Source organism: Emys orbicularis, chromosome 5, assembly GCF_028017835.1.
Source record: "Emys orbicularis isolate rEmyOrb1 chromosome 5, rEmyOrb1.hap1, whole genome shotgun sequence".
NCBI lineage: Eukaryota > Metazoa > Chordata > Testudines > Emydidae > Emys > Emys orbicularis.
In genome coordinates, this window is record NC_088687.1 from 67,518,115 (window position 1) to 67,542,933 (window position 24,819).

At 38.6% G+C, this 24,819-nt stretch overlaps 1 protein-coding gene across 2 annotated transcripts in view; it reads right to left on the reverse strand.

Annotated features, from left to right (window-relative positions):
• Nucleotides 1–24,819, reverse strand: part of FSTL5 (follistatin like 5) — a 526,494-nt gene that overhangs the window by 30,938 nt on the left and 470,737 nt on the right. For both annotated transcript variants that reach the window (XM_065405185.1, XM_065405184.1), the window contains 2 exons: nucleotides 17,625–17,732; nucleotides 13,363–13,487 (listed from right to left, as the gene is read on the reverse strand). In XM_065405185.1, the coding sequence (XP_065261257.1) occupies nucleotides 13,363–13,487; nucleotides 17,625–17,732 (233 nt within the window). The remainder of the gene's footprint in view (nucleotides 1–13,362; nucleotides 13,488–17,624; nucleotides 17,733–24,819) is intronic.

Below are 24,819 nucleotides of genomic sequence, written 5' to 3' on the forward strand. Positions count from 1 at the left end.
AAGAAAATCTAATTCTATTTACACCAATTTCCTGATTTTCAGGAGTCTGACACATGATTTTTGAAACCATGGGGTTGGCAATTTTGAAGTGTGGAAAAACTTGGGTCTGACTAACTCACAAAAGTGTAAATCATGAATAGTACCACTGACATTAGTGAAGCTGCATCAGTGAAAAACCTGTATAATAACTGTGAAGAAATCCAAACCGTCTTAGAAAAAAATAATGATTGAACAACAGCTCCTGTATATCCGATGGACCTTGGGTTATAGTCTACATTTTTTGTTCTTATAATTCAGACACAGGAGTATATGTCTGATAGATATTTCAAAAATACAATCCATTTAATCATTTGCTATTAACTTGTAGGTGGAAAAGCCACCAAAATAAGTTTAATTAACTTGTGGTCATTCTATGCAAACAATAAAAGCATTTAAACAAACAAACAAATAGAAAATCAGTCCCTTAGCACATATACTGAATTTAATTTAATAATCGTGCTTTGGAAGCTGACAAAATGGGTAACTGTTAAATGTCAAGATCACTTCATATGTCTTGCCATCATTTGATTTATATGAAATATGTATGATTAATTAGAAGGGCATTAAAGAAAAGTTACCTGCTGCGCTTTGAATACCATGGGTAACAGGCTACGCCTCTGTGGGTTAGTTTTCTGCTATACTTGAATGCATTTTAGAATATATTACACACATGTGCTTTATTTCCATTTAATGCTACATGCTGCTGTCCCAAAAAAAGTGGACGAAAGAAGGTGCTACAATTATTTGAAATAATGGTTTATTTGGCCAGTTCTAATGGAACGGGTGCCCATTATCCTTCCAGTACACCTGCCCTTAAAAATATTTGTGTAGGCATTAGGGAAGAAGAAACATATAGGGTGAAATTCTAGTCTAATTGAAGTCAATGGCAAAATTGCCATTGACTTCACTGGAGCCAGGATTTCATGCACACAACTTATTTATGGCCAGATTCTAGCTGGTGCCTGAATTGATGTAAAAGAAGGATAGGGCACAAGGAATTTCCTTTCACCACCACCTTTGTGCCACAGCACACAGCGGATCAGAATCCCACATGTTTCTAACAGAGTGCTAAGCATCAATTTTGATAAATAGCTATAATGAAAGAGTTAGGTATATACTATCATCTTTACTCAATTAACAATTAGCAGCTATACTTCTATAGCCCTTGCAAAATTCTACCCCACTCACTCACAACAAAGATTTTCGGTAGGTTTTTTTGGGTGTGTGCGTGAATTAAATCAAATATTATTTTTCCTTTATCATCAGTTTTCATGGTATAAAGGAGGCAAGTAAAATTTCATGTCTGAAATGCTGGTCAATTTTCATGTTTTTTAAGGCTAATTTAATAAATGTATTGTTACTGGTTAGCTATATTGGAATATCTGTTGTCTGTATAAATCAATGACTTTTAAATAAAAATAATAAAGAACACAAGGTGAATTTAGAAATGAATTGCAATCTGTGGCATACTACAAAATAATGTTTATTAATTCTCTTTTATCTATCAATTTCATTTGCAAACAATGGTCCAATGAATCCACAGACCTAACTTGAACTGTTACACCAGTTCATTTCTTCCATAAATACCAAATGACCTATACAAGCAAAATCTCTTCTCTTTTGTTCATTCTTTGTATTGCTTTTAAAGTACAGATCCTGGAAGGGCACAATTTAAAACTAGAGGCAGATAAAGTCTTAAGGAAGGTTTCTATCAGTCTCACATTCTTCCTATAAAAGCTATGTATGCACCAAATTGCACTCTTACCTCTTTTTTTGGACAGGGAGAAGAGACATAGGAATGGGAAAGAGGGCTGAAAAATTCTGCAAGGTTATTTTTGCTATTTTGTTATTTCCAGCTAATTCTCTCCTCACCATTAAGTGGTTTACAGTAAGCGTGGGCCTCCAAATTTTGCAGCTCCTGCACAGGGATGCCCAGAGGGGGGGCAAGTGGGGCAATTTGCCCCAGGCCCCGGGTTGCGCAGGGGCCCCCGGCCCCACAAGAATGTCTGAGGCTTCCCCGGCCCCGGCCCCGCCTTCCCCCATCCCCCGGAGCCTCAGCGCGCCGTGTCAGGAGCGGCCCTGGACAGTGCTGCAGCGGCGTGGCTCCGGCGGGGCCTGAGCTCCTCCCACTGAGTCAGAGAGACATGGTAAGGGGGCGGGGCTGCAAGCTCCGGTCCTGCCAGAGTCACACTGCTGCAGCGCTGTCCAGGGGCCAGGGCAGCTCCAGGGCAGCTCCAGGGGCCAGGGCAGCTCCTGGACGCGGCGCGCTGAGGATCCGAGAGAGGGGAGAGGCGGGGATAACCCAGGAGCGGCCCTGGACACCGCTGCTGGGGGGGGCAGTGATCAGGGGACGGGGAATGGGGGGTTGGATCGTGGGCGTTTCGGGAGTCTGTCAGGACTCGGTGGGGGGGTGGATAGGGGTTGGGCAGTCAGGGGACAGGGAAGGTTGGTGGGGGATGGGGTCCCGGGGTGGTGGTTGGGGGGGGCGATGAGGGGACAAGGAGCAGGATGAGTCGGGGATTCTGAGGGGGGCAGTCGGGGGGCAGGAAGTGGGTGTGCGTCAGACAGGGGGCAGGGCCAGGCTGTTTGGGGAGGCATAGCCTTCCCTACCCTAAAGCTCATTCAGCAATTTGAGGCTTGCAGACAGCTATTTAACACAATGAGCCAAGCTGTTATCTTTCCTTTAGGGCTACCATCCCTTTCACTTCTCAAATGCCAAATTATAGTCTACATTTAATTTCAGTGCCATAGGGAGATTCATGTCAGGGGAGGGTAGCTTCATTTAAAATTAGCCACTTTAGATCAACAGTGATAGAGCCAAGAGAGCCATGGGGGAGGGATCACATGAGAAGAGCAATATCCTACACCACCTACCTCCTTCCCAACCCTACCAAGGGAGACCCCCCCCCCTGCATTCCCCGAGGCTCCAGAGGGGTTAATTCAGTGGTTCTCAAACTTTTGTACTGGTGACCCCTTTCACATAGCAAACCTCTGAGTGGGACCCCCCCTTATAAATTAAAAACACTTTTTTATATATTTAACACTATTATAAATGCTGGAGGCAAAGCAGGGTTTGAGGTGGAGGCTGACAGCTCACGACCCCCAGTAATAACCTTGTGACCCCCTGAGGGGTCCCGACCCCCAGTTTGAGAACCCCTGGGTTAATTTAATTTGAACACCCTGTGTCCATCCACATGCATGTGCTATTTTGAGCATTTCAGTTTTCACAACATAGGCTCATCCCAGATTCTGAAACAAGCACAAATGCTCAGTTCGTGGAGTATGTACATAAGCTACACTAAAGACAAACCCACAGTAACCGTCTCCAGTTTGTGAGGGACCCCATGGAGCTAGTCTCTAGGAAACAACCTCCATGAATTTATCTAAGTCCATTAATGGCTATTAGCCAGGATGGGTAAGGAATGGTGTCCCTAGCCTCTGTTTGTCAGAGGGTGGAGATGGATGGCAGGAGAGAGATCACTTGATCATTACCTGTTAGGTTCACTCCCTCTGGGGCACTTGGCATTGGCCACTGTCGGCAGACAGGATACTGGGCTGGATGGACCTTTGGTCTGACCCAGTATGGCCATTCTTATGTTCTAACCTAAATGAACCCAAAGTTATAGAAACAGATATGAGTCAAGGAAGCCAGCAGAGTATCAGAAACCTGGAAAAATCTCTGACTGGATGGGCTCAGGCGTTTGGTCACAAGCTGAGGTGGTTCAAAAGTTTTGGATTTTTTTTAAGCAGAATTTTTTTATTGTTTCTTTAAACAATCAAACACAGCAAGCAGCAAATATTTGGCCAGTCACTTCTGAAACCCCAAACCATGTTCAGGTTTTGGCAGACTAATTTCAGCTTTTCAATTAAAAAAACACAACAAATTTTGAAGGAAAGCAGACATTGTCTGTGATTTTTTCTGCTTTTTAAAAACCCCTAGTTTTTGATCCAAAAAAAGTTTTGACGGAAAATATTTGTCCAACCCTTTTAATGAGCTTTAGTGCCTTTTAGCACTAGTTGATGCTGAGAACCAGTAATACCTTGTAAAGGTGACTTGAATAGAAGTTCTCTCAAAACTGGGTTTGTGCCGAGATGTGGAAGGTTTTTAAATGTTTATTTTTCCCAGGGCCGCTGGGGGGACGGGGGGGAAGAGAGGGGGGACAAGTGGGGCAATTTGCCCTGGGCCCCACAGGGGCCCCCACGAGAATATAGTATTCTATAGTATTGCAACTTTTTTTTTGGAAGGGGTCCCCAAAATTGCTTTGCCCCAGGCCCCCTGAATTCTCTGGGCGGCCCTGCTCCTGCACAAGCTGTTCTGTCTCTGGCTGCTCAGAGTAAGTGTCAGCTGGATACTACAGTTACGGTCAATTGCACTTGCTCCACAGATTCTCCTCCTCATCAGAGAAGGCCTCTGCTCTTGGAAGTCTTGATCCCACAGAGTTGGGGCATATTAGCTTCTTTTGGTCTAAGGTAGCGTGCTGTGGTGCTGCTGAGCCTTCTATGCCTGTGTCCTTAAGCACCACCTGAAATGACTTCCCCCTTAGCTTACATTACCGCTGAGAAGCGCTGCTCCCTATATTATAAACCCATCATTAATATTTTGTTCACTAACGTGTGTGAATTGGCATAAATTATCATTTCCCTTACCCAACTTTCAGTAGTATTTGTAAAATACTAAATTGTGGTTTATCATCTTTGAAGTAGACCACATTAGCTAATTGGATATACAATCCAGAATTTAACTGTTTCTCTTTGCTTTTGTTTTGATAAGGATAGACACAGAATTTACTGCCTGCATCATCTGATTTACAAATCAAAGCAAAATTTCATGATTTCTAATTTTACAGGATTTCTGAAGCAAAGTGATATTTTTTTAATGTGCTGATTTGCATTTGGTTCAAAGAATGTGCTTCCAGTCTTTCAGCTATTCTACAGCAGCCTATGCTTTGGAATGAAGTTGGAAACTTTGTGAGTTTTTTGAATGCATTCATTCTTCCCAAGTGGCTCACTTTTAGGAACTCTTACAATGTTGTATTTCCAATCACTTTTTAATGATGGCTCAGTTTTTAGAAAGTCTGACATGAGCAAATGAGTATAATTTCAGAGTGGATATTTCTCCTGTTATTATCTACACAACAGAAAGAGAAGAATGAAACATTTCAAACAGAGAATATTTAATTTTACTCAGATCACGAGCCATCCCCCACCAGTGGGTTGATTGTTCATTCTTTCACAGATTGAGGCAGGTAACTATACGTTATTCAAAATGCTTGCTAAAAAGATTAAAACAGCTAAAGAGTTAGAGAGAATCCATTACAATGAGTTCATTTAATATTGCTTTGAAACATTGTACAGCAGTGTAATGATAGACTTTAATTTATTCCAATTATCTTTTGTTCACTTAGATTTATGAACTGCGGAACTGAAATAATCAGCCCTTGTGCTCCTTAGACTTCTAAGAACATACTTTCATGGGCATTGCAAAAATAATCTTTTTGCAGCCATCCCACACACTAATTACAAATGTCTATTTTTATGATAAGGAACAGATATTAAGAGACAACATAATTGCTTGTATTGATCTATCTTGGCAGGAAGGGTGGTATTTTGAATGAAATTTTCTTCAAGGTAAATATATGAGGCCAAAGACTGAAGTCCATACTCAATTTTTAGAGGCAAATCTCCAAAGGGAATAAATTGGGTGTAGGTTTGTCTGAGTAAAACAGAAAAAAGGACCTTGGGATTTGTTCTACTACTACTATGTTCCATCTTAACTATTTGTCTACTTGTATGACCATGGTATCTGAGTGCCCTTGGCTGCAACAGTGGGATCTACTTTCAGGCTGTGCACACTGAAAATGTGGGTAGAAGAAACTATATTTGTACACACATGTACATGCACACACACACACACACACACACACACACACAGCATGTGCCCTGGCATGCTTTAACTGAAACCAGCAATGGGCCAATATGTTACAGGTACTAACAAAGTAGCAGTTGATAACAGGCTACACATTTTTTCAAGATTTGCAAAATGCAAAATAAAAACAAAAATCCTCCATTGAGGACCATACACTTCTAACACCAAGCCCTCAATTATTTATAGGTTTCACTGGTGCCTTAGTGGGTTGTACGACAGTGTCCTTCCAACTTGTGATCTGCCCGAGATGGAATTCTAGTGCACTGGACTCAACTAGCAGATACTGGAGTCTCAGGAAACAGTGCAGAAGTCACTACTCAGTCCCGCTGAAGTCAATGGAACTTTTACTTGAGTAACAACTTCAAGCATGTGTCCTTCATTTTTAAGTCTCAAGAGGGTGAAGGTCTTTTGCTGTCCCTTGGAGGAACTCTCACATGCATGGTACCACCTGTCCCTATGTAACTAGCAGGGGGACCTGCCAAGCCATAAAGTGACATAGGGATTATGGGGTTAAATTCACACGATTTTCAGAGTCTTGTCAGGGAGTGCTTCCCTGACCTTGGAGTAATTGAGGAAATCTTAGGTTTCCTACCTGCATTTGAGAAATTCAGGCATGGATTTGGTAACTAGAAAAAAGGACAAGGTATTCTGGAGATATTAGAGCTACCTTTAACAACAGACCTACCCTTTATTGTATGGTTTGCTTTGGTGTTTAAAGATGGTTAATTGACAAGAAAGCAATGTGGCCAGAGTCTGGTAGCTTGCTTAACATTATTTTAGCAGGGGAGAGGAGTAGTTTGACCAGACCAGAGGGAGAAAGGCACACCCTGTGCTCTTGGCCATGCTGCAAGATAGAGTAGGGGAGGCGCTCAGCCCTTCACCTCCCAATGCTGGGGGCCCTCCTCCTTCTCCTCTGCATGAATACATTCATCTTAGAGAGAAGGAGAGGGGCCTGGGGGTGGCTTCAGGAACAAAGCAGGACACTTGCTCCACTCCCTCTTGGCACTCATCTGGCTAGCTCAGGGGAGGGAACCAACCGGGTTTGATCAGCTCCTGAGGTCTCTCCCCAGGCCCTGGCACAATCTTTGCTGATGTCCAAATGGCTCCTACTCACTCTCCCTGGTACTTAATTGTCCTGAAAATGGCATATCCAATATGCTGTCCCACTAAGCCATATCACCCCTCAATTACAGAAGAAAGCTTGGGAAGAAATTTTCTATCAGGACAGCATGGGCCATTGCTCTGAGGATTTTCGTTTTTTGTTGTTTTGCTTTTTACTTCCTCATGATACCTGGGAAGCCTTTTTGGGTGGGATGGGCTTTGAGAGTCAACACAAGATTTAGCTGGTGTCCAGCATGGGATTAGTGTAGCTGTCAGTTGACCAGCTCCTGGGATAAACCTGCACACAGGACCCAAAGCATCTGCTAAATTCACTTTTTGTAGAGCAAGAGTAGGTCTCTTCAATTTTGCATGGGTCACAGCAATTCCCCTCCAACTTCATTCTCTAACAAGAACAGGAGGAATCAGGAGGATACCTGTGGCTGGCTAGACCTTTAGGGTACTGAGGGGTTGAGGCCTTGTTTGTGTTGTTGTAGCATAAAGCCATATTTTCCTCTACTGGACCACCCTTTTGCCTGATGGAATTTGTCATACTTTTCACCCTAGCATTAATTCAGATTAATAAAAAGTTATCGTCTGCTGTTTAAACTCATCTACTGTGTGTTGTGTCTGCATTCATCTGTGTGTATCTGGGTCAAAAACCCTGGAAATAAACTCCAGATTCCAATTCTGGATTAGCTTTAGAAAACACATTAAAATAATGTTCAGACAGACACTAATCCGGTCCTATCTCAAATATTATTCTCAGAGAATAATCAGCAGCATCCAGATTAATTCAACTATTCAGTGAAATAGACACAAAGTTTAATTCATTTCCCCCCACCAATCCATTTTCTCAAAAATTCTTTGCTCTGATGTACTAAGTCCACATCTCTTGGAAGTCTTTTAAATGCTTAAGAGCTTTGAAAACTATAGGCCAATGCTCATTTAGGTGAATGTTTAAAGTACAGTACTCAGTGGACAAGTCTTGCATAATTCATTTCTGTTAATGCTGGTAAGGAGCAAGGAATACCTTTTAAATGACAATTGGATAAATGTAACAACTAATTTTATTTGACAGATTTTTTTTTAAAGAGTAACTTAGAAGCAGTGTATTTTTCTTTTTTAAATGTAAAATTAAAAACAGCAAACTGCTAGGGGTGACCACACATAATTTTGTCAGTGTTAGTCTCATTCAAATGAAAATATAAAACTCATCTGTATTTATATAAAGTTTTAAATAAGTATGTAATTGTGTTAAAGGTAAAAATGAGAAAGAACTAATAGTCCACAATTGCTTTACATTTCTCACTTTCATTTATGTGCATGTACATACAAAACATATAGATGCTATCCCTCTCATACAAACCTCTTTAACCTCTGTACTGCACAAATAAAAACTCAGTAGAAAGAGCATGATGTAGGTGATATCATTTAAACTGACTTACACAAGATGTAAGACATCTTTTGAGAGCTACAGTCTTTTCACAAGACAACCTCAGGTTAAAAAAAAAACAAAGTCAGATTTGTCCTGGACACCAATTTGGTAAAACATGCACATTCTGTAATCTGTCTCATCATTCAAAGAATTTAGTTTACAAGTGACAAATGTGCATAACTCCAGAAGGTTTTCATTATGATGGAAAACTCTGCTCTTGCATAGTCAGTGAGGACTGAATTCTAACAAAGCAAAGAGGAGCTCTTGAACAGTTAACAATATCAACTCACTCATCCAGTAGGGTTATTTCCTTTGTTGCTGTCTCTTGCTATTCAAGTTCATGACCTGTTCTCCTGGTAGGTTTATACACAAAAGGATAATACGCAGGAAATCTGATGTTTGTTGCTTAACGTCCTTAACACGCTTGTGCTGTTATTGAGTATTTTCATTGCTCACTGATGACAAGTTAGAGTTAGACAGTTTTTCCATACCACTACTAATTTGATGGATTTCTCTTTTGCAGTTAATTTAAAACCTTCCCTGACACACTGCTCATATAGTTCATTTTTTATTTAAACAAAACCTCAAAGTGTTTGAAAGTCAGGCACAGTGGAAGGTGAATTCCTTAAATAATCAACAAATTTAAATAGATTTACTCCAGAAAAGTAAAAGAAAATATAGAAATGTAGTCTCTGTCTGCATCACTGTTTTTTTTTTTTTTTTTTAAATACAAGGTGCAGTCAGAGTTGGTACAATTTTAACAGTCAAACTGCAGCTCTTTTTAGTGTCAAATTCCTTGGGAGGTAAAAGCTCCACATGTATGACCAAGATCAGGATTTGTTTGATTGGAATGAATATTGGGAGAATTTGCTGAAGTTTTTGAACTATTGGTAATCAAGAATTTTTTTGGTGAAAATAATATGAAGAAAGAGGCAAAGGCAAATAATTACCTCTTTGATTACTGAATAAGAAGTCATTTGCTACTCAGGATCAGAGGCTTTTAATGATACTCAAAAAAGGATACTGAAACTATTTGCAAAAAAACAATTTTTGATTTTGATTTTAAACACTCTATTGATTAAAAATTAAGGACACTATCTGCACTTTTAGAAATTTGAAAATGGCATGTCCTTATTGGAGTTTTTTCTAATCATGAGGAGGGTTGTCATTTTGGAAAAATATTTTAGGGCATTTCCAATGCAGCACAAACCAAACAAACTCTGGTGAATTAATTTCATTGGTTATATACATAAATCAATTATGTCAGCATAGGAAAAAATATTACAAGTCCTTTTGAAACAGTGACCATTTTATTTTAGACTACTTCTTGAAAAGAAATTGCAAAAGAAATTAGAAATTAGAGAAATCAGAAGCATCAAAAAATAAAATTCACTAATCCTAAAAGTTGTGTTTCTTTCTATTTTATGTTGTCACTCCTTATCCTATTTCATTCTTTCACTCAATTTATGTCTTTTTTCTTTTCTGTGTATTTTTAATTTAAAATTTAATGTGTACAATGTAATTTTTAGTTTTCTTTTTCTTTGTCTTTCCTTTCATTCTGTTGGCTGTATTCCAAAGCCCGCTGAAGTCAAAAGAAAGATTCTCACTGGTTTCAATGGGCTTTGAATCAGGCCCTTTGTCCTTTACCATTCCCAGGTCACTGTCGGCTCTTTTGCCTTTTTTAGACTTTTTTAGACTTGAGTATGAGTATGGAGTTTAAATTACCTCTGTAATTAGCACCACTGAAGCTACTGCTGGAATACTATGTCTAGTTCTGGTCTTCACAATTCAAAAGGGTTCAGAGAAGAGGCACAGAAATGATTATAGTGATACACTCAAGGAACTTAGTCTACTTAGCTTAGCAAAGAGAAGGTTAAGGGATGACTCAATCACATTTTAGAAGAACCTACATGGAGAACATTTTACAATGGGCTCTTCAGTCTAGGAGACAAAGGTATAACAAGATCCAATGGCTGGAAGTTGAAACTAAACAAATTCAGTCTGGAAATAAGATGCAATTTTTTAACAATAAGGGTAATTAACCTTTGGAACCACTTCCAAAGGTTGTGGTGGACTCATCATCAGTGGCCATTTTAAAATCAAGATTGGTTGTTTTTATAAAAGATGTCTTCTACTTCAAACAGGAATTAGTTCAGGGAAGTTCTATGGCCTGTGTTACACAGTAGATCAGACTAGATGATCATAGTAGGCCCTTCTGTTCTTATAATCCATGAACCTATGTCCACTTCCACATTTCGGTTTCCTGTTCTGACTGTAGGCAAATTAATGTACCTAATTGAAATGTCACCTCTGTTCCACTGTAAAAATCTGCACAAGGAATGTTTTATAGATATATTAAATTTTGGCCCTGATAAAGTTGGTAGCATCCCTTTAAATAAATGTGTCTGCCAAAATAGTGTAGAATCTTTTTGTCTTTCATGAAACAAAATAAATATATTTAATACTAATATGGTTCATTACTAAAATGGCACAATATGTGCCTATCTGAAAAACGTTACAATATATACCTATATTTAATTTAGAAAGTTGACTCGTTGTCTTTATTCTGACAAAGCTTTTTACCGGTAGCCATGCCGTGGGATGTAAAAGCACACTGTGTTTTAGTGCTATGCTTAAGCTATACTGCTTAAACTGAATATAATTAGCAACACGTAGAAGTGCCCAACAGGATCCATTAGTTGAAATATTGCTCAAGAAGACAATTAAATGAATCAGCCCAGCACTTCAGGGTAGATCAATGCCAGCTCTGTCCTTTAAATGTTGCTCTCCATTATGGATTAAGGGTTTGTGGGCACCTGTCCAGGTAAGAACCACCACCACTGCATGCCATTAATGACAGAATTCAATAGAAACTGAGGCTCCCCAGGGCATTAATACAGAAATAAACAAATTATATTCCATTAATACTAGGACAAGTGCTTCCTTATTTGATTGCTACTTTACATAAATAGTGGCCATTGCCTTTAAAGTACTACTACTCCAAAATGTAGCAGACATGGTTTAATGATTTTCTAAGCATGAAGATAAGGACTGTTTGTGCACTTATTCAGGGATAGTGTGTACTCATGTTTAAATTGATTTAATTAAAGAAATATGTGCAGAGTAATGGTACTTGGAATCATAATTTATTATTTAAATGTGTTAATTTACATTTACGATATGTTTTCATTTACATATGACAGGGTGATAATTCACTTGTTATCTAGGAATTACATGGAAAATTAGACATTTTGCCTTTCAATGTGACAGCATCTTCAGGAGAACTGCAAAGATGCTTTCTGATACAAAGGACCAGATTCATCAAAGGTGTAGGGAATATTTTTAGTTTTATGAATTTCAACAGCTCAGTCTCTTTCCTACTCATTTGAATTCAGAAACAGACACTAACAAATACTTCTAATGATAAATTTCTGAATTTCACATTTAAAAGAAAGCCAATGCCAAACTTCTAAATATATATTTTAAAAAGGGAGGATATATATGATTTCAAATTGTAGCTGAATCTCCCTCAGGGTGAATGATGCTTGTTCATTTATATTGAAGATATTCCTAATTAAAGCAGTTTTGTACAAGTATCAAAAACCTTTGAAACTCAGAGTACTAAACAAAAAGCTCAATTATTTGCAGCACTGGTTTGAAGTAAAAACAGGACCAGGTTATTCCGGGGCTGACCTTGCATTCCTTAAGCACACAAAGCTCCCAATGAGAATTAATGCAAGTTTTGGAGGTGTGGAAGGAATATGTGACTGAATTCTGCCTATGCTATAGACTGAAGTACTAGTAACTGCTATAGGCAAATTTGGAAAAAAAAGCCATTTAATATACCTGCTAACATACTCGGAGAAAAAAATAGTATAATTAAAATTGACATACATTAACACCATATGGTGATGGTGTGGGGACTTCCAGCTCTTTTCCTTTGAAGTGGGTAGGATGGAGAGATTGGGGCATGGGTGGAAACCATGAGATTTTCTCCTTTCTTTCTCTTTTCAAATATTTCCCTCCTTCCCTCACCTCTTCACAATTTCTTTTTCCTCTCTGACTAACCCATGTCTCCATAAAATCCAATTGGCCACTTTCTCCCATACCTGGAATATTCATATTACAGGCAGAGTTTATATAGTCTGTGGGACAAATAAGCACAGTTCATGGAATTTATAGGCTCCAGTGGTTCAACTAGTGGATTGTTACACTCCTTGAGAGAAACAGCTAGAGTCCATGAAATATACCACCTCTTCCAGCACAGATTGTAATAAGCTCCCACTAAAACCTCTAAGAGATGTACTTTTTGTCATGAAGAAACAGCGGGAAACTCACTATACAAGAATTCATGCACATTCATTTGTGAGGGCACAATCAAGAAAGCAATTGGTTACATCTAATGTAGTCTATGTCAGAAAAGATGCTCTTTGGTTACCAAGACACCTGGGGCTCAATTCTGTATTGTCAATGGGACTTCCAAGTATGTGCGCAATGGATAGCAAAACTAACAAACTGGTATCTGTGACCTTCATTCAAGGAAGCATCCAGACTCCACAAATAAATCAAATAACCAGAGAACACTCAATCCCAACATTATTCCATGTGTGGAGCCCTTACTGACATCAGTGGAAGTTTTCAATACATGACAAGATCAGGAAGAAATATGCTGGTACATGGCCAAAGTCTGACATACTTAGTCTTTACTCAGCAGAACTCCCACTGAAGTGGGCCCATATAGAATAACTTTATAACACAGTAATAAATGTTAACATTACTGTTTTTTTTTCAAACAATACATGAGATGTCATGGTTCATTTGAAAGTTAATTACAAAATATTATGACTCATATGGAACTTACCTAATATGGGTGATGATTAGGGTTGTAGTTGGAATGAAAAAGTCATCCACTCTATCAAACTGTTTTCCCACTGGCTGAGTATGGATTGTGTGGTGAGAAACACTCCCACTGGCCTGTGTTATTACCTAGAGTAATAAAAAAAGTATTACATGCTTTAATTAATCCAACAATTAGTTTGAATTAATGCGGTTTGATTCAAAATAATAAGCAGATTTAAAGACACCTCCCCCTGAACTCCATCATTGTCACCACAGGAATGCTATTATATGCAAGTCAAATTTAATAAATGGTAATAGTCCATCATCAATTGCCTTTTTACTCAACTCCTGTTTGCATTAATCTTTGGCTATGCTGATAAAGAGCAGTTCAAAGACAATGGAGTAAAACTGACTGGTATTACAGATTTTGGAGAATCATTGTGTGTCCAGGCTTTAACCCTGTTGTAATGATTGGGTTTACACATTTATCCTAATTGTGAGCTCAACTGTAAGTGTGTAAAAATTATTAAATGTTACTGTAACGAACAACAACAAATGTTGATGGGAAAAGGTGCAAAGTAAGACACAAAGACTGAATTAATACAAACAAAAAAGTCCTACTAATATAATTCAAGGACTGTGTTAAAATTATGACTGGTAAACAAGAGAAATTAAGGATCAGAAATTAATGAACTAAAATGGATGTGTTGGAAATTAGGCCTAATTGGTGAACAAAATGATGAAGGCTACTCCACCCTTCACTTCCTTTTGGGGTAGTTAAAGAGACTTTGGAAAATAACTAGCTACTTCACCATCATGGCTGCTACCCCTATCTTCATTCCAATCCTGGAGAGATAGCCTGATCAGACCTGGCCAGAGAGGGAACCAGAGGACACCACCACCTCCGCCAGTTCTGGAATGTGAGACTTTGTCTTTCTTCCTCACACTCCCTATGTGTTCTTTTCTTTGCTAACCTTATTTCCTTGCTGTGAGTCTGTTACCAAAAAGGCAGCTGAAAGCAATGCCCTACAGCCTGATGCTGGTACAAATTTGCCATGTCTCGGAGTGGCTGTGCCTGTGTTTTTCCAGCAGTAAGGTTCCCAGTGAAAGTCAACATCAAAGACAAACGGCATTTTCTATCTTTGCTATTCTTTTCTCTTCCCTTTTTGTGTGTTTGCCTTGTTTTATCTTTTTAGGAAACAGGATTAGTCTTTAGCAGCAGCAGCCTCTAAAGCTCCACACCATCTCAACTAATTTCTTTTTTTCCAAAGAGGACAGTTACTACCATCTTTAATACCATCTAAGAGACTGTCAAACAAGATGTTCCCCCCCCCTTCTCAAACTCTCTCCAGCTAAAGGAAAGGAATAAGGGACATTGTTAAAATAAAAGCCTCACTTAATACTTTACATCTCAAATGCTTTAACTGTTTTTCCTTTTTTCTGCCTCATTAATAAAAGGTTAACAAGATGTTGAATGTTGTTTTTGCCATGATACTAAGCAGGCTAAGGTCTCTGTGTACCAAACCTTCTTTAACACTGTTTAATATTGCACAGGGTTGTCTAAAACCTTTTACTTTTTGGGCCCTGTCACACGGCAGGGTTCCCTCACTCTGCCCTTACTGCCAATGGTCTTCATGAACATAGAACTCATGGCAAGTTCAACACTCAGTGCCCTATTTACAGTGTGAATATAAAAGAACAGGTACCCCACTGCTTGAGGTTCTTACATTCTCCCTAGGCACAGTGTGAGAGAGGAGAGAGATCACACCTCCCTGAGATCCTAGGTTGGTTGGTTGGTTGGTTTCTTTCTTTCTTTCTTTCTTTCTTCCAGCATTCCCCTCTTCCTCTCTCTCTTTTAGCTGTCCTCAGCTGATGAGCTGAGGCACCTTGTTAACTGGTTAATCATTCAGTCCTTAACTAATTATCTCCCTAATTTGCCCCATGTGGGGATGCTTAGGAAATGCCCAGCCTGGTGAGTCAGCCTAAGGCTACTCTCACTCTGTCACAGGCCCATATATTCCATCTAAATTAGTACAACAACCCTCATGCTTACCTTTTAGTCTAGTATAGTTTTCTTAGGCCAAGGTCAAGACCAAGATTTTTTTTAAATGAGTGCCTGAAATCAAACTGCTGAATCCACAATGGGGCATCTAAATTAAAGGGCCAGATTTTCAAAATGTGTATCCAGTAGTTCCCCCTGAAAACCTCCCCACTTGCTTAGGTGCCTAAACATGAATTTAGAAGCCTCAGTTTAGGCACTCATTTTTTTAAAAAAAAATTGGCCTTAATCTTTATACAGCAAAAAAGAGGATGTATGGGGGAAGATTCTGTAAAGCAGTAAGAAAGGAAAAGGTAAAATGAAATAGCCAGGTACCCTGAAATTATAGTAGAAAAATGTCAGGTAGAGCAGGAGATTACCAAATTGTCATGATGTTGTTTTAAATAGAAGTAGAAAAGAGTATGAAAAAATAAAAAATTAAGTGCAACTGTTGAAATGTATTTTTTAAATTGCTCTCCAGTGTCTGTAATTAGATTTGCACATGCTCACAAACATTGTAAAAGTGAAGCTATTTATTCTTTTATTTCCAAAAAAAGTTCACATTATGGGTTTTTGTTATCTGGCCCACACCTCCATAAAGCCCACTTAATTTTACTGAAATGCAGTTTAGTAATGCTACATCTAGGTAGCAGATCAACATGCTTAAAATCCACTGAATGCTCCAACTAGACATACAGTCATAGTTAGTAGCAACACATACAGTCTACATTCAAAAGATAGTTTACAAGAATAGCATGTTTTGTAGCTGCCTGTGTCCCACTGCCATTATCAATTCAGTAGAATCACCCCTTTAGAAATGAGTATGATGAAAACAACCTTCAATAAACAAATTCACCGGTTATCTGAATTATTTTCAGGTTGTTCACTTTATCACCATTGTTGAGATTATTAATATTATATTTAAAGGAAGACACACAAAATGTTGTGATTAAGCAGATTGTCAGGTTTCCATATAATTTAATAATTTTGGAACTAAATACTGTTTCCATGTAATTTTTATTTGCTGAATGAAAAAGTATTCCCAGTGAAAAACGAATCTGGGCATACAATGAAAACGGTCTTCCCTAACACCATTCTGTTTAAATGTCTTAGTTTCAATATTAAAAAAAAAAACCCACAAAAACCATATATTTTAGCTCTATTTTTCTTCTCTTGACTAGTGTCTTCCATTCTTTGTGCTCAATTTTGAGAGATGCTGAGTTCTTTTTGGGAGGTGATGAACCTTCTAGACTCCCAGTGATGTCAGTGACCGTTCAAGATCCTCCGCACCCGACATGATCAAACTCTATATTTGCTATTTTGTCATGCCCGCAAGTATCCTCCCAGGATATGCTGAGCCCATCAAGGCCCTGACGGTGGAAAGCATCCTTATTCAGGACATTAAACATTTGCTTAAATGCTGTCCTGAACAGGGATGGACATATATAAGGGCTTACGTGCTTAGCTGAATCAGGTCCCAAATTTATGACCTAAAAATTTGGAACCCAGGTCTCTAGATGGTGAAATGCCAGGACATGAATCTGCCACCAACATGTTGTTAGCATTGCTAAGGCTGCTGGTACTGCTGTTTCTGGAGCTTGTGTGTATTCTGGATCAGCAGAGAGTGTAGTTTGTTGATTCAGCAGACCTCAATGTTACTCAAAGAAAGATCACAGGCTTGGTTTGGTTGTGAAGGCTTGGCCAGGTTTATTGTCAGCAAAGCGCTGTGCTAGCACCCTGTCCAATGGGTCATAGGGACACTAACACATGCATCCCCGTGACAAGGTACCGGACCAATCAACAGTGTTCTCCACTAGCCATTATGAAGGCATCTCTCCTTCCACTCCCTTTTTATACATTGATACAAACAAGTTATATATTACATTCCGTATGTTGTTACCACCTTTGTACTTCGTAGTTCATACAAAACATCCTCATCCATTATCCTGTCATCCCATCCTTATCTTTACAGGAGGTCTGTGGTTTCCTGTACCACCTTCTTAGGAATTTGTTTACCTACTTAGCTGAGCACTCTGTGTGTTCCTATACCATTCTCTCAGGTCAGGGACATGCTTACTTAGTTAGCTGATACCTAGTGTCACTATTCTGACAAGACCTGCTTTGGTTCACAGCCGTTCTTTAGTTCATACTTTAAGCCTAGGGCTCCAGCAAGGCCTGCACTACCCACTGACATTTGTTAAGCTTGAGTATTAGCATTACTGCAAAGATTCACAAAGTATACTGACCTGCAATGTCGGTGAATTCTTCTCCATGTTTCCCCAGCTGAGCACCCATACCTGATCATGTGATTTGTCATAGTGTAGTTTCACTGGAACAGGGTCTGTGCTTACTGCCTATAGTGTAAAAAAGTAGAAATAATCAATCAATCTCTTTTTGATTTCAGAAGAGAAAAATAAAACAATAGAATAATACAAGAAATTATGACTGAATGAGATCTTCCAGATGCCATAAGACCACGTATAAAAATCAGGCTGCCAATTGTTGAAGCAGGTCTCTGATTAATTTGAAGCTACTGTACTTCTGCTTAAATAGTCATCTTTGTTCATTATTTGCACAACGAGACAGAGATATATGTTCACTCAGCATCTGACTGTATACTATGCTGGAGCTACAAAGAAGCTCAAGACAAAAGTGGTAAGTCAGCCAAATGTTTATTTAACCTCCTTACCACATTGTACATAACACTTAATGAATATGGGTAAGACTTTTTACAGGACATTGAAAAGGGAAGGGCATTTTGATAATGTATCTCACTAAAAATTTTGCATTTCTCTCGAGTTGTAGATTAAAGTTTGAAAAATCCCCCTACAAATTTCAGAGCTTAAAACAGCAGGCACATTTCTTTCCTAGCTGGATTACTAAAATGACAAGGCCACCATTAATAAGGAAACAGTTTGTATAGTATTGTGTATAAATTAATACTTTTATTAGTCAGTCAACATTTGTTAATGGTTGATATTTAATTTACTAAACTTGAAAGAAATGACTGCCACAAAAATGTTCCTATTCTACCTAATTGGGTGCTTCTGCTACAGATCAATACTACTTTTGTTTTTAAATTAATTAAATTTCATATTTTGATATTTTTGTATTTTTACAAAATACATTCAGTAGAACATCTCACCAACCCTTAACAGTATTTACAATAGAGGCAGAATTGTCAAAAGTAGGTAACACTTGCCTTCTCTTATTCAGAGTGAAAATCTTATTTCACTATATAAAATGTTCTTAATTGGATGGGACAATTTGGGTTCTGGGTATTTGTGGGGAAACTATGTGGGTGGGTGAAAGATTCTAGCTACATTTTTGGCAGCTCTGACTTTTCAATTTGATTAAAACTACTATGTGGCATCATATGCAATGAGACCCCAGAAGAGGCTTGGAGCCCATCTTCAAAAAGAGAAGATAAGAGAGCTAGCCTCAAAAGCAAGCAATCTATATTTTATATTTTTGAGGTCATATAGGGTACATCAACACAGCAATCAAAGATGTGATTGCAGTTCAGGAAGGCATACCTGCATTAGCTTTAATCTAGCTAGCATGGTTGAAAGTAGCAGTGAAGATACAGCATCATGAACCTTGGACCAGGCTACAGTTTCGGGTGCGACTGTACGGTTTGTGCTAAGGCCTGTATTTCCACATCTTCACTGCTATTTTTAGCCATGCTAGCTAGATTAACGCTACTGTGGATATGCCTACCCAAGCTACAGTCACATCTTTGATTGCAGTGTAGACACATCCATAGTGTGAGATCTTCATTATGATATTACAACAGAAACCTCACTAAGTTGGAAAAAAAATGTGTCAGGATGCAATGTCATTTCAAGGCTGTGGAACATGTACAAAAGTGTATTGGACTGACTCAAATAAAATGTATTCATGCTAGTTCAGAATTCCACCAGAATTGTTCATATAACCTTAATAAAATACAGAAATATTTAAACATTTAAACTCATTGCAAACCTAGAGAGAAATTGGGAATAGAGAAAAAGTAGACTTTTTCCTCCCAGTAATTGTAATAATTCACTAAGGCCTGGATTCACAGACTTAGGTACTGCCACTTCAGGTGCCTAAATACCAGAATCAGGCCACAGTGGAATTCACAAAACCTCTGCTCAGCTGCCCCCAAGTCCTATAAGGGTGCAGCATCACCATGGTTAAGTTTCTTTGTGAATCTAGCCCCAAATCAATAAATCTGGAGTAATTCTGTTGATATCAACACAGTTATACTAGTGTGAGATCAGAATTTTGGGTCCAGTAACATTCCCTGCTTTTCGGGGGAAGGGATAGCTCAGTGGTTTGAGCATTGGCGAGCTAAATCCAGGGTTGTGAACTCAATCCTTGAGGGGGCCGTTTAGGGATCTGGGGCAAAAATCTGTCAGGGACAGTACTTGGTCCTACTGTGAAAGCAGGGGACTAGACTGAATGACTTTTCAAGGTCCTTTCCAGTTCTATGAGATAGGTATATATCTCCATATAATAAAAATTTTGAAGCCTTGTGATCAAGTCCTAGTAGTCACAGAGTTCAATAGGTTAATTCAGTATAACTAATTTGAGTTCTGTGCCTCTTCAGCCCAACCAATTCTTTTAGGTATTTGCATGTTCTTCTTTCCTTTCTTGGAAATGGCTTGTTAACAAAATCACACAGCTGAGAACATATCTGAAGATTTTGTAAGTGGAGGACAACAGAGCATTTGATTAAGTGACACATTGTATTATAAGTGAAGTAAAACAACTGTAGGGATAATTTTTCTATTTTGGTCATTACAGTAGAAAAAATAACATGTGGTCTTGCCGTTATGGAACTGTAAAGCACAGCTTGTTTATCAGTTTGTCAAGGAGAGTACCAGCTGGCTAATTAAGTGAACCTAATTTAAACTAATGATGTCGATCCTCAAGATAATGCATTAATGGCTGGATGAGACTGCAGATGATACTTAACTGTACTCCTGAGGTCTCAGAACAAGCCTCTGCTGCTAAGCAGAAACTGGTTTCCCTTTTGAACACACACAATGAAGCCAGTTGTTTACTAGCTCTCTTTTTTGAGCCGCAAGATAACCCCTGTAAAAAGTCATTCACAGTTTATAAAACTTTTAGAGTACTGTTGAGTTAAGCTACTTACTGTCTAAAACAATAGCTAAACTGCTGTACTATTTAATTTGCCTCAAATTTCCATTTAGCTTCTTCAAAGGAAAGGTCTAAATGACAAATATTTATGATTACACATGAATGATTCCATTTCTTCCCTCTTGGTAATGCCCCAAATTCCCAATCCTAATCCCCATTGTGCCAGACATAGCACAAACACAGAAGGCAATCACTGCCCTAAAGATTTGTTTAAGGCCCATATCCTGCAGATACTTAATTTTATGCATGTGAATAGTCCAACTAAAGTCAAAGGGATCATTCGTGCTTAAAGTTAAGCATGTGCTTGTTTGCAATAACCATTTGTAACCCAGAACATTCAACATAGGATCGGTCATCTCATCTTCACTATTTATTTTCATATACATATATTTCCCTAAAAATACATCATCTTAGAACCAAATTCTCTCAAGTGTGCCTCTACATTTATTCCTTTACTGTCATTTTTTATCAAATAAATAAATAAATAACGCCAGTTAGAAAAAGTTCAGCCCAAACAAAATCACCACAGAAATTAAAAGGACAATAAATGAATGAAGCAAAATAAGAGATAAAATTTAGATAGGAAAAACCAGAACTCTGCAGCATAAAAGTTTGCAAAAAACATGAAAAATTGATTTTAGTGACTTAGAGTTTCTTCACTTTAGAAACTTGATAGATTTCTTCATTATTGAATCCATGCCTCTCTGTTTCCCCCACTTTTGATCCTGACAAGAACACTTTTTTTTTGCATGTCTGAAAACTCAATTTTGAAAAGCAGATATAAGAACATAAGAATGGCCATACTGGGTCAGACCAAAGGTCCATCTAGCCCAGTATCCTGTCTTCCAACAGTGGCCAATGCCAGGTGCCCCAAAGGGAATGAACAGAACAGGTAATCATCAAGTGATCCACCCCCTCTCACCCATTCCCAGCTTCTGGCAAACAAACAGAGACTAGGGACACTATCTCTGCCCATCCGGGCTAATAGCCATTAATGGGCCTATCCTCCATGAATTTATCTAGTTCTTTTTTTAACCCTGTGATAGTCTTGGCATTCACAACATCCTCTGGCAAGGTGTTCCACAGGTTGACTGTGCATTGTGTGAAAAAATACTTCCTTTTGTTTGTTTTAAACCTGCTGCCTATTAATTTCATTTGGTGACCCCCTAGTTCTTGTGTTATGAGAAGGATTAAATAACACTTCTTTATTTACCTACTTTCTCCGCAGCCATTTTATAGCGTTTTATCTTGAGGAATTAGAGTTTAAGTGATAATCAACTTGACAATAATTATGCTCAGTATTTAAGTAACAGTAAAAGAGAGGACAGCTAGAAATGGAACAAGAGGATCGAAACTCCCTCCCCCACCCAAAAAAACCCAACAACAACAGATAAGAGTTTAAATTAATGAGGAAGGAGTGCATCAAGCAGGTCCTGTCTCCCTCTTGCTAGCCAATGGGCGACAGCGAGCCCAGGAAGAGGAGGTACTACCTGCATTCCTCCTGCTTGCACTCACCCCACTTTTACCCTCAGAGTCTGTTCCCTTCCCAGCATGTCCAATCAAGTCTTTAACCCACTGAGCCAGGTGGACTCTATTTTAAGTGGTATGACCTTATTTATATAAAGAGGAGACAGGTTTTTTAGATTTTACCTTAGTTACTTACAAAGGAGGCTATCTATTAAGAAGCAGCTGAACAAATAGCTTATTATTATATTTTCCAAGAAACTTTGACTTTTTGCAATTTCCTGTGCTAGGAAATTGTACTCATATGAATAACAGAAATAAATACTTTTCGAACAACTGACATGAGTAAGAAGTTAAACTCCCCTTTCACTCCATTTTAAAGTATATATTTATAGACCTAACTTAAAGGGAAAGAAAAAAATACTAGTGCTTAGGGGGAAAAACGGTGGGGAGGTAAAAGCAGATGTCTTATTAAAAGATAAGGAGAACAGGACTGTTTCTGCAGTAATACCAGCAATGCTGAGCAAAGTATTTCTTGTACTATGTGTAGAAACTTTTTATGCACTTTTTTTTCTTCTCTACTTAAACACTTGCAGACTTTTCAGGTTGCTGTCAAGCTATATATTTTAAGTATGTGCATGGTTAACAGCAACCACTCATATGAGGCAAGTCCCATGGTATTTTTGTAGTGATTGCCTAAGCATATCCCATGTGCAGGAAAGCTAGTTGAGCTCGGAAGAAGCTCTATTCAATCACTTAAATAGAGAGACAGGCTGCTTTTCACTTAATTTCTCTAGTCCAACAGATATTCTTAGCCCTATTATCTGACTTCCTATAACACCTCTGAGGACTATCTTATATTTATATTTGTCTGAATTAAGTATTTTCAAGTTTATTGGGGGAAAATGCATTTCTTTCACGAATATAAGTTGCCTTGTACTATTAAGACTGAGGCTTATATTCCTGGACAAAAGCCACCTCTGTAGTTCCCCAAGTTATTGTCCAGCAGTATTATCATTTGATATTTTGCTTGATAAAAATATATCTCAGTTTCATAATAGGAATTTTCCTTGATATTCAAATTTTTCTTGTGCAAAAACTTAGATTTTTCTGGGGAAGTCATCCTTGCACTGGCAGTAGGGTCAGCCTGGACTGGTGGGAGGTGGCTTGTGCCTTCCATATTAAGGGGATGTCTTAGTCCCTGGTGCAGACCAGGGTAGCTCTGTTCCCCATCCACAATCTTCTTCCTCCCCCAGCACTGGGAACTCTTGCAGGGGAACACAGAGTGGGCTCCAGAAGAAGACCTTTGTTGTTGTTTTTAATTTAGGGTAGTTTAACGATGTATTCCATTGCATTTTATGAAGACAGAAAGATAATTTTAAAAACAAGTAATTAGAATGATTTATACCTCAAGTTAAAAACTTCGGATGTATTTGCATATTTTTGTTAGAATCCTAAAGTGCTATTAAAAATCAAATGTATATATTGTTAAAAAGCATGTGCTATGCATGAGCATTACATCATGTTACACAGAATCTTGTAGACATTATAAACACTGTGTGATTGCAATTTGAATGAGAACATGCACTGTGGTGTAAGAAACCCTCACATTGAAATAATTGCCTTTTTTTCTGAGGATGACAGCTGAATTGTTAACAAGTTATTAGGCTTATTCATGAACTGGATTCATAGATGCTTGCAAGAGAGTTAAATTTATTTTAGAAAGTGCAGAGCTCTACTTTTAAAATAAGTTTAAAGATGATTCTACATGTTCTGAAATGGACAGTAATTAGAAAACTTCTTTGCTGGCAAAAGACTGTTGACAGTTCCAAACTGAATGCCTGTAATTGGTTGACCTGTGTTGCAGCTGGAAACAAAGTAAAGCTAATTTTCTTGGTCAGATGCCAACAGTCAGAAAGACTGTATGGTATAATATATTCCACTGTATATAATCTTTGGATTAAAAATGAAAAACAGCATATAATGTCTTTGTGGAGGTATTAAACAAATTGAACTAAGAGGAAAAGGAGTTCTATTGCAACTGTGCCTTTTGTAAATTTGATCTGTCTTGTTATGAACTGTAAACACATGAGAGTTTACAACAAGTAACCTCTTCATATTTTGGAGACATTGTAAAGCTTATTCTATTATTCTCCATGCATATTTTTATATTTGAGCATCCCATGTAGCTGGTGATAGAGGGCCTGATCCTGCTGCCATTAATGTTAATGATAAAGTTTCTACAGAGTTCAAATGGGGCAAGATCAGGACCACAATGCTCAGTCTTGTAGTCCTTACTTATATGAATCCTCATCTTGATTGACTTAAATGGGAGGACTCACATGAGTAAGGACTACTGGGTTATTGACATCAGTATGACTGTGCATGTGAGTAATGTCACCAGAACTGAGCCTATAGTAAGATTTTACACGGCCTTGTTAACAAATCAAAACTGCAAACCATGGAGCAATTGGGAGGGATTTTCACCTCTGCTAGGACCTTTCTGTGGAAGCATAAAAGAGCCTGAGGAGCTCTTGATCCAAATGGAGAACACAGGTTGCCATAACTTAAGAAACACCCCAGGGTTGTCAAAGTCATGTTGGGGGCCTCCCTACCTCTCTAGCAGCCGAGAATTGAGAGAACAGAAAGATGGCTTAAAGTCACCTTGAGCTTCACTCTCCGAGCTGTGGAATTTTGTGCTCTTGCAATGCCGACAGACCCTGGTCATCGGCAGGCAGGATCGAACTGGGGACACCTGGAGCTTAAAGCATGAGCCTCTACTGCATGAACTAAAAGCCAACTGGCTGTTAAGTAAGGCTGTAGAGCAGA